Source organism: Verticillium alfalfae, genomic scaffold (genome assembly GCF_000150825.1).
Source record: "Verticillium alfalfae VaMs.102 supercont1.2 genomic scaffold, whole genome shotgun sequence".
In the NCBI taxonomy this organism is placed as follows: Eukaryota; Fungi; Ascomycota; class Sordariomycetes; order Glomerellales; family Plectosphaerellaceae; genus Verticillium; species Verticillium alfalfae.
In genome coordinates this window covers 1,154,493-1,164,965 of record NW_003315037.1, presented here as the reverse complement: position 1 = coordinate 1,164,965, position 10,473 = coordinate 1,154,493, and the positions used below count along the sequence as shown (strand labels likewise).

At 55.2% G+C, this 10,473-nt stretch overlaps 1 protein-coding gene across 1 annotated transcript; it reads left to right on the top strand.

Moving 5' to 3' along the window:
* Nucleotides 1-5,201: 5,201 nt before the first annotated feature.
* On the top strand, nucleotides 5,202-10,228 carry VDBG_01810 (conserved hypothetical protein; the record flags this gene model as incomplete). Its single annotated transcript, XM_003007576.1, has 7 exons — nucleotides 5,202-5,335; nucleotides 5,385-6,174; nucleotides 6,238-6,727; nucleotides 6,874-7,864; nucleotides 7,924-8,562; nucleotides 8,658-9,474; nucleotides 9,572-10,228. 7 exons carry the CDS (start codon nucleotides 5,202-5,204, stop codon nucleotides 10,226-10,228), a joined length of 4,518 nt encoding a protein of 1,505 aa, XP_003007622.1.
* Nucleotides 10,229-10,473: the final 245 nt, after the last annotated feature.

Below are 10,473 nucleotides of genomic sequence, written 5' to 3'. Positions count from 1 at the left end.
CTGGGGTGGTCATACACTGTCAGTCGGGTCTTGGGGCCTCATCACACCATCACCCGGACACGTAAGTTCGGCACGACGAGTGGCAAGAGACATGCTCAAGGGGCGAATGTGGAACATGATGAGCGGCTGTTCCTTTCGAGAAGACGTCCGTGAACAAGTACAATGCTCTATGCTTGGCCCCCCTGAAGATTTCACTGTCGGTAGCCCTTTCGCCTCCTTACTTCGCTTCGCTTCGCTCCACGTCTTCAGAATACTGTTGACGCTGACTGTGTACGCTAGGGAATTCGCCTGCTGACCTTCGTATGAACGTTCCTTCCCGGCGCAGCAGGCCAGACCTCAGCGCTGGTGCCTGGCTTGCCTGGCTTACCTAGCTCAGGCCGTTGAATACAGCGCGGCAATGCGCAAATGCCGTGGGACGGCTCGAGTCGGGCCCGCCTGCACCGCGGTTGTGTTCACATGCTCGCTTGCACTTCATGAAGATGCTCATGGCATCGAACGTGGAGCTCCCGATGCTTCGTTTCGGTATGTCTAGGACGCATCACATCGTTGCCTATCGCCCGGTCGTTACGGATGTCGGTGACTCTACACGCCAGTCGCCTTATTCTCGTTGTCCGTCAGTGATAGGCAAACGCTTACGTGTTGGCGAGGCACTATCGCCTAACGCCTCACTGGGGCTCGACGATGGGTCGATGGATTTCCGCCAAGGATGACGAGGTCTGCACTACCAGATCATCGTGCCCAATTTTTGCGACGAGGCAACGATCCGAGAAAGCATCAGGGCTGAACAGAGAGTCTATACCGGGGTTCGGGCGAACAGACGTGGCTTGAATTCCCGTTGTTGATGCCCATCATACTGCCATACAGCCTCATTGCCAGGCCGTGGCCCGTTTGGCTGCCTGCTCATGTCTTCGTTTCTTGGGCTACCAAGCTTGCTCGGGTACGTTCGTATCGAGAAACGACAGGGTTGGAAAGCCCCTGGGCGCGTGGCTAGCTATCCATTAGAATAACAAGGCTCATTTCAGGTCGACTGTGATTTTGATGAACAAGTTTCAACAAGGTATCAATTGCCTTCGCCGAGGAGTTTATTGGTGGCCATGGTTCCGTGCTGGATGTGATGCGACTGTCCAGACCACAGTAGCTTTGCCCTTGACTGGTGTGGGTGTCTCGCTCGACAGCCAACCCCGTTGAATGAGGCATGTTTGTCTGATGGTCCTGCCCCGAGTTCTCCGACTCATTGGCTGAATTTGATGTCCAGCTCACCCAGGGTACCCAGGGCCCCTTATTGACCAGCCACTCATCTGTATGATTAATCAGCCTCAGAATAACAAATGAAGCAGAGGCCAGTACGAGCTACACGAGCGCTTAGGCTCGAGGCCATAGCGGTCCATCAAAGAAATAAGAAATTCCGTCGTCATCTGATATCCATCGGCTAGTAGCAGCATCCACGTTTCACAACAATTTCCAGCCATCTCAGATGGACTGAACTCGTTACACGGCGTTGTCTGAGCCTTGCGATTTGAAAGCAACACGGTATCCGTCCTGTCAAGGCATCAGGCGTTGAACCAAGCACTCGCCGGCGCCCCCTCCTCTCCCGGACCACTGCATCTTCCAATCATCGATTCTTCCCAAGCCTTGTTCCCAAGTATTGGTTTGATGAGCGCGTTTCAGATCTTGCATGTATTGCCAATTCTTCAGGAAGACGTGAGTTCAGGAAGCCGTGCCTTCAGGCTTCCTGCAGTTTTTCTTCTTCGCCAACGCCTCCTGATGCCTACCGGACTCTCCAGGAGCAGGCAAAATACCAGACACTTCAAGACCATCATGTTTCTGGGTGGCTTGCAAGCCTCGTTACCGATGGGACACCGAAGTTACAAAAAAAACGATGTCCGACGCGAGAAATGCGTAGAAACAAGGCAAAAGTTGATCGAGGCAACCAATCCTGAGACCCTCAACAGGCTCTCAATTATCGCGCACATGAATCTTTCCTGCTTGAGATCCCCTTGCACCAATAAATGGCCGATGCCCATTGTGCACACGTCATGTAGGCGTCCTCACGTAGGGAGTGCAAAGACCCCGGCCGGTAGGCATGGATGACTGTGCCTCAGCCCTGGCAGCCACTGCTTTTACGTAGAGTAGACGCATGAAAGCCCTATTCAGGCCTACATGTACACTGAATGCCTGACGGCCCTGCTCTGCTCGGGTCTTGCCCATGTTCAGCGGAAAAGTAACAGAAAGCTGGTCGGTGGCGGCGGCAACACGAATCGATGGTGCCCAACACTGTACCCCACGAGCGCCGTTGTGCAAGTCGCTTAGTACAAAATGGGAGGTGGGAATTGAGACGCTGCCTTATTGGAGTACGACCCAGAACTGAATCTTTACCTATCAAGAGTTGACAGAAGCATGAAGAATAAGGCGCAAGTGCACATTTGGGTGTCATCACAAGCCCCCTGCCCTGCTGCATCGGGAGACTGGGTACGGCGGCGTCTGCCGTCGGTCACGTAACGTCAATGGGAAGCCTCAATGCCCTCCCTGCCTAAGTAGTTGTCGTTTGCCGCGCCCAGCGCCAGTCGCCTTGGACGAGTACAACGCAGGGCAGGGAACATTGCAGTGTGAGGTAGCTAAGGTAGAAGCACGCTGGCTGGCTAGATGCTTGACGGTGTGTCAAGGGTTGCGAACATGGGAAGCAATGACCGAAAGATAGCGAGACCCACCACATCCAGGTTCCATATGTATTGAAATGCGGTGATCACACCGCCATCGATTTTTTATTTTACATTCATGGGCTGCATAATGCCCCGCTATCTAATCCGTATGCGAAGACGACGATGGTCGTCGAGGAGGCGGTGTACAGTAGGTAGGAACAAAGCGGGGTCCATGTTTCCTTCCTCGATAGTCTTTACCCCCGCCCCCAAGGTACCATGGCCACGTGTAGAGCAGAGGTCGAAGTCTTCTTTCAGCAGGATCGGTCAGTGGGAGCTAATATGACGCTATTGTGATCTCTATGCCGGCGTCTCTGAACAAAGTTGTATTGTCTCGTTGAGTATGATTCGGCAGACCACTGATAAACAGTTTCGCTTTCATACGTGATTGGAGGACACATCTGCACCATCACGTAGGATACCTGCGTGTCTCGATACGGATGGCGCCTCGTCACTGGTGCGAGCAGCACGGAGCCAGATCGTTGCGTTGGCATCAGTTAAATAACGAGCACTGTTTATCTTGGTCGGGCCACATCAAGCTCAGAAGTCATGACTGTTTAGTTCAATGAATGCGTTACGCTGCCTTGTCTAAGCCCAAGTCTAGCTCACCATGACATCTGATTCGACATGAGCATAGTCGGAAGCATAGCGGCCCAACTGCATAAGGTATGCAAGGATATTTTGGTTCACTCACTCGGCATATGAAAAGAAATCCCCGGTAGCTCCAAGAGAATATCTCGAACACTCCTTCTCTGCTGCCCTAGTACCCGATTATGTCGAACGAGACAAAAGCTTTGGCGTGTAAGGAATGTGGCTGCAAGAGCATTTCCTCTATGAATAAAGATTTTTTGTTCAAGTTAAGCATTTTCTTGGTTAAATAATGTCAGTGCGCGGTAAAGAGCAGAGTGAAGAGGTGATCCGCAGGCAATAGTATATAGGTAGGGAGTCGGAATAAATCTAAATTTTAGCCGTCCGCAGCTTAGAGAGCCGTCCGCAATTCTTGTATATACGTTTTTCGTAGCTTTTAGCCCCTGGTCGACCCCCTGCTTGGTGGCTCCGCAGGGGCCATCTGACAGATATAGATGATAATGACTGTATATCGGAACTCATAGCCCGTAGTCTTTCGAAACGAACTTACGAACTTGGTGCGCTTACCCCCGTTGCCCCCCCCCGGACTACAGGCTTAGAAGATTCACCAGGAGTCACTCGTACAAGAATGTAAGCGTCAGCATACTCTTGTTCACTCATCTATCACCACCCTGTTATCGCAGCTTTTCATGGTCGCTGGTATGGCATATCTTTGTGTCAATCTTGCAGCTCGTTTGGACATCTTGCAGCTCAATACGTGGGAGAGAGCTGTTTCTTTGACCCCTTGTAGCTGCTTTTGTATTTTGATATCATCACGTTATCGAGATGTCGCACTTCTTCCGTATCGACCGTGACGGCGGCAAATGTGGTGTTTCGGCTAGCTAGTCATCAACTTGTTTCCTGTATTGACAAGAAGTTTCGCACCCCGCGTTAGCACCCTTGAAACCATCTAGCATCTACATCAAAGCTATTTAAGGTGCATGCAATGAGAGCCTTGGCCAAGACGGGCAAAATACAATACCACACATAATTCTGTCAGCAGGCTCCTGCGGAGCCATGGAACATGGGGTGGTCGGTCAGGGTCTAGGGATGACGAGAACGTGTATATAAGGGTTGCGAAGGGCCAGATCTCAGATGTATTCTGCCTCCATACCTATGAAGTATTGCCTGTGGACCTATTGTAGAAGACCTCTTCACCCTGCTGAACCCCACGCTCTGACAAATACATTGTACCTCTGGCTGGTAGAAACACTGACTGCCCTCCCGGGTACCAGAACCGATGATAGGGCGAGCGGCAAAGCTGTCAAGACAGGTATGGGGTAGAACGCATCTGAAATCGCCCTCCGCAGTTAGGAGGGCCCTCAGCAACCCCTATCCACGCGATCTCGTAGTCCCTCGTCCCAAACCAGCCCCCCTGTTGCATGGCTCCGCAGGGCTACCCACTGTTGGTTGGCTATGGACTTTGGTGATCCCGAACCCCCATCATCAAATGTCAGCGTGCATTCACCACGTGGGAGGTGTTGTCCACGTGATTGAACTGGCCCAGAATCGGACACCGAGGATAATTGGGGTAAACCCGGTTCGTTGCGTGAACGTAAGACGGCGCGATGTGTCCCCTGGTCGGAGTGATCAGCCGTGCTGCAAAGCGGCAGTGCAAATCAGCCCCGGACCAAAGTGGTCAAGGTTGGGCGCCTTTCCAGAGGCAGTGATGGCACATGGGCAAATTCAACGCGCAAAGGAAGCCTACAACGCCAGGGCTGTCCGATGCGTTGAGTCAACTCGTTTGAGATCAGTGGCAAGAGAATATATACGGGGACGGCATCGGCCGGGGCGTCTCGGCCGGGGAGTTTTCTTTTCATCACTGAGGTCTCTCTGGGTGACAGCGACTGCCAGCAATTGACGCGACGAGCCAGCGCCATGGATGCAGACTTTCCGCGGTCTGCCCGGGAAGCCGAAGATCACATCCGTCAAATCCGTCGTGATAAGGGCCTCGGCGATGGTCCAGGGCAAATTGGTAACAATGGCGCCGACCTGGAATCCGCTTTGAAAGTGTCAGTAGGGCGCTTGCCGTCGCGGATCAACCCGAACTGACGTTGGCAGTCTATCCCATGATCTGTACCAAACAGCGACGCACTTTCTGCTCGAACTCATCCAAAATGCCGACGACAACATGTACACGGCTGACGCCCCGACGCTGGCCATCACGTACAGGCCTGGGCGGGTCAGGATCGATTGCAACGAGCGCGGGTTTTCACGCAAGAACATTGAAGCCATTTGTCGCATTTGCCAAAGTACGAAGAGCGGCAGAAGCAAATCCGCTGGATTTGTCGGTGAGAAAGGTATCGGTTTCAAGGCCGTCTTCAAGGTAGCGTCAACCGTCTGGATCTCCTCTGGGCACTACTCCTTCAGATTCGACCGCGATGGGCACCTCGGGATGATCGCTCCGATCTGGGATGCATTTCCCGAAGCTCCCAAGCCTGGGTTTACCTCCATCTATCTGAAGCTGGCAAGAGACTGCAATGAGGGGGGCATTGTCGACGAGCTTCGCTCTTATGATGCCAAGATTCTCATATTCCTTCGCCGTCTGCAGCGGCTCGAGATTGACGTCCAACGGGAGTTCTGGAAGTCCGGCGACTTCAAGACGGTGCTCAGCCGGCAAGCGACTATTTCAGGCAACCCTTCCATGACGACATTGATGAATGATGGCGTCAAGAAGCAATATCTGGTTTGGCGCCACACAGTCAACCGATTGCCCAACGACGCAAGAAGGCCTGGCATATCGAGCTCAGAGGTGGTCATAGCATTCCCTCTCGACAAGGACGGAGAAACCCCTCTCATAGAGAGGCAGAGCGTCTATGCATTCTTGCCTATCCGCGACTATGACTTTAAGGTAGGTGAATTTGTTTTATGTTCCGGATAATGCCAGCAGCGCTGATTCTGTTCTGCGACCTAGTTCCTACTTCAGGCAGACTTTCTGTTGTCTGCCAACCGCGAAGATGTCCACGCTGATCTGCCATGGAACCTGGCGTTGACGACGGCTGTGCAAAAAGCCTTTCTCGACGCTGTCAGGCACATGAGCAACCTCAGTAACAAGCTGCGCTACACGTGGTTCCGCTTCGTGACATGCAGCTACAGCGCGCATCTCGGCATCTTCGCAGACCTGCAGAGAAAGCTGCTCGCGGATCTCCAGAAGACGCAACTTCTCGACTCGACCTGGGGCCGAAAGAAGAAACCGACGAAGCTGACACGGGTACCCGAAATCTTCTGCGACAACGACGGCCGGCCGTTCACGCTCCACTACAAGAATGACGACCGCTACCTGTCGCCCAAGTACAGCCAGGACGAGCCCGACGCGAGCAGCCTCAGAGCTCTGGGCGTCAAGGACATCACGCCGGAAGCCTTCATGAACGAGATTGACAAGCTGCTCAAGAAGCACCGCGGTCGTTCTTCCAGAAGCAGACCAAGGACTGGCACTCCAAGTTCTCGCAGACGCTGACGTCGTCTGCGTTCGTCAACTGGTACTACAGGAAGCGAACCATGCCATCATCCCGCTGCGCGACAGAGCTGGACGTCGATGAACGAGGGACAGGTGTACTTGCGGCTCAGTCAAACTCGACCCTCGTCCCGGAAGGAATCAAGATTCGCATTGTCGACCCCGAGGCGGCGGCTGACCCGGCGCGCAAGCTGCTCTTCGAGCACCTGGGCGTGGCGAACCTTTCCAGGCCGCTTGTCGCCAACATGATCATCGACGCGCATGCGAACGAGAATTTTAAGCCGGACGGCCTGAAGCCCGCGACCTTGGTATCGCACGCGCGGTATGTCTATCTAGAGAATTGGGAGCAGAACGCTTATCGGACGCAAGAGCTCTGGTTTGCTCCTCAAGAGGGCCCTTGCCGCAAGGGCTCAGCCATGTATCTCCCCCTGGACGTGCCGGGAGCCGCCAGCAGAGTCTTGCCGAAGGTGGCCAATAGGGGCTACGGATTCCTCCATGCTTCCTATCTCGAAGTACCTGAGCTCCAGAAGAAGAAGTGGCACGATTATCTCGTCAAGACACTAAAGGTCAGTGTATATCCTCGCCTCTGGGCCACGGAGCAAGTCGAGACCGATTACCTGCACGCCGACTTCAACTACATTGTGGAAAACGCAGGCCCCATGGCTTGGATGGTGCTGCTGCGCGATGGATGGAGTTACTACAGAGAGGTGCTCGATACAAGCATCACTGCCCTCGGGGCTCTCGCCAATGAACGATGGCTGCTGGTGGCTCGAGTGAAGAGGCTCGAAGTCGTCTGCATGGGGAGGTCGACGCGTTCGCCAGTCTCGGAGACTTTCAGACCATCGGAGGCCCTTATCGAGAAATGGGGCAGTTTGCCCCCTTTTATAGATCTCCCCCAGCCGGAGAACGCGCGGTGGGAGGCGGTTCTGCGTCACCTGGGCGTCCTGACCTTACCGACCCTCGGCTTCTACATTGACAGCCTACGAAGCGCAAAGATGGTGGCGACGACCCCTATGGAGATCATCGAAAGCCTGATGACAGAGATTGAAGCAAAAGGTACGACGACCGAAAGACGGCAAAAGATCATGTAAGTCACCCTGAGGGGGCCATCACGTCGACGTGTTTGCTGATGACACGGGATAACAGGTCAGAGTTCCGAGACTCCTCCCTCATCTGCATCCCGCCCGAGGGTGACCGAGAGTCTCGTCTCTGGACGAGCACGAGTCCGTGTTTCTGGGACGGCGAATCGTGGCTCAAGCAGTCTTATGGCTTGGCAAAGCATTACCCCAACCACGAATCGCTGTTCCGGAACTGCCTCATGATCCCAGACGTCGGGGTCGAGCACATCATCAAGGAGGCCAAACGCATCAGCGAGAGGGGGGACAACACGATTCCCTACATCGAGAAGATCCTCTCCGCCTTGGCGATCCATTCCGACTACCATATTACGGTGCCGCAGAAGAAAGAGCTCGCGGCCATGGCCATCTTTCCCATCTCGACCGGCCCCGCTGACGGCACCTACCAGTCCCTGTCTTCGATCAACAGCAAGAAACCGTGGCTGATCGCGGACCGAGAGGTGTTCAAGACACAGTTCCAGCACCTCTTGCCCATGCTGGCGTTCAGCGTCCGGTTTGTGCTGAAGATCCGCAAGTTCCTCCTGGCCCTGGGCCTGGGCGACCGGTGCCTCAGCAAGCTGGCCTCGAGCGTGACGGAGGCCCGCGGGGAGGCTGTGATCAACAAAGAGCTGACGGAGAAGTACCGGTCAAGGAGTTCTCTCTTCTTCAGGTATGTTGCCCAAAACCCGTGCCGAGGCCCCTCGCGGCCTGGTGCCTGCGTGTTCACGAGGCCAGGTGAGACCACAGATGACGTGCCGCGAACAGACTGATGCCCGAGGACCAGCCAAACCAGGAGCAAGTGCGCGACAAGTTCCGCAGCATTGACGTGTACGTGGCGTCGGAGATCTCGCAGTACTGGACAGCGCCACTCGGGTTCACGCAGGTCCGCAGTACGCTGGCGACGGGCGCGGCGTTTCTCGAGTGCGACTATGCCGGGGACCTGCGGATCTACCTGCGCAAGGGCTACGAGACGGAGGCCTACCCCTGCGAGCTGTCGGAGCAGCTGCGGAGCTTCTTCAGCATTGACATCGAACATCGAGATCTGGTGAGCGTCGTGCTGACGGCGGAAGTCGATCGGGTCGAGCAGATATTCGATAGCAGGGGTGTCCTGCCGTCGATACCTGACGATGACGACCATGAGGATGGTGACGCTGAGACGCAGAGCGGCGCCGATTCTAGGGCCAAGACGGGCAACAACTATATTCCCGGGGTGGGCGTCGTTCCTGTCACGACAGGGCCTCGCGCCGGCAGCAGTAGCGGCGAAGCTTCGCGGTTCTCGCGTCTCCTGGGCAATAGTCGGTTCAGTGCCGCGTTTTACGGCCAGCCGAACAACTCTGGCGAGTCTCTGCCGTCGTACACAGCGGCGATAGCCAGGTCTACGGGGAGCGCTGCCGGCGCCGGAGCGACAGAAAGACGGACAATTCCAGGCGCTTACACGCTGCCGTTCCTGCGAGGCGCCTTGAGGGAGCTGAATTTCCACCAGAAGGAGGGAACCGTCATCGGTGCGCCAGTCGCACCGCCGGGCTTCCTGGATCGGGTCAAGACGTTTGCCCAGCGCGACAGTGACCTTGGAGAGCTATTCGTGAGTCTTGTTTCCCCTGCCCTTCTTCTTTATCGTCTCGATCCAGTTCATCGCACGCCCAAAACAAGGCCGCAGCTGACTGACTCTCCCGTTCAAGGTCGCCGACATTCTCACGGCGGTTCTGGGCCCTCAGTACGACGCAGGCACCATGTGGACGTCGCGCTCCAAGAGAAAGGCGGAAGAGGCCGCCTTCAACTTCACAGACGCGCAGGGACGGTTCAGCGCGTTCCTGATGCGCCTCGACGGGACCTCCGGCAAGGGCCAGGGCTTCAACCGCTTCGTCTACCACATCGACGTCAAGGCGACAGACAAGCCGCAGACGAATCACTTCAAGATATCGCAGGACGAGCTCAACCGGGTAAGCACAGGTCCCGACAGCATTCGTCTTTGGAGTTCGACCTCCCCTGCCCGTGGACTATCTGCTAATCGTGGCGCTCAGGCCCGTCAGTTTTCCATTCACAGCAAGGTCGAGTCCAGCCTGCCGGCACCGATGAAGCACGTCTCGATCCTGGTGCACGTTTCCGAGCTGCGCAGGGAGCCCAAGATTCTGTTCCTGGCCGATCCATGGGACCTGTTCGCTGAAGGGCAGCTGACGTTGGAAAACGCGTCGAGCTACAAGGCGAGCCTGAATCTGCGGCCGTGGGTGGGCGCAGCCGGCAACGAGGGGGGGTTCGATTCTGTCCAGATCCGATCGAGAGATGCTGCTGGCGTTCCTCCTGATGATGTGAACACGACCGAGAAGAAGAGCTGGTGAACGAGTAAATGAATGAATGAATGAATGGTACAGGGCGTATATAGAACAGCAAATGCATAGTCTGTGTTGTCATTAGTATGAGTGCTCCTTCGAAAATGGCTGCCTACCTCATGCCCCTCCTCACCGCCCGTGTCTCGTTTCGTGGCCAGGCACCAGTCGATCACCAGCCGACAAACCTGGTGTTTCTTCATTAGGCAACCTCTTGGTGAACCTACATCAACCCGTCTCATCTCTCACATTGACCA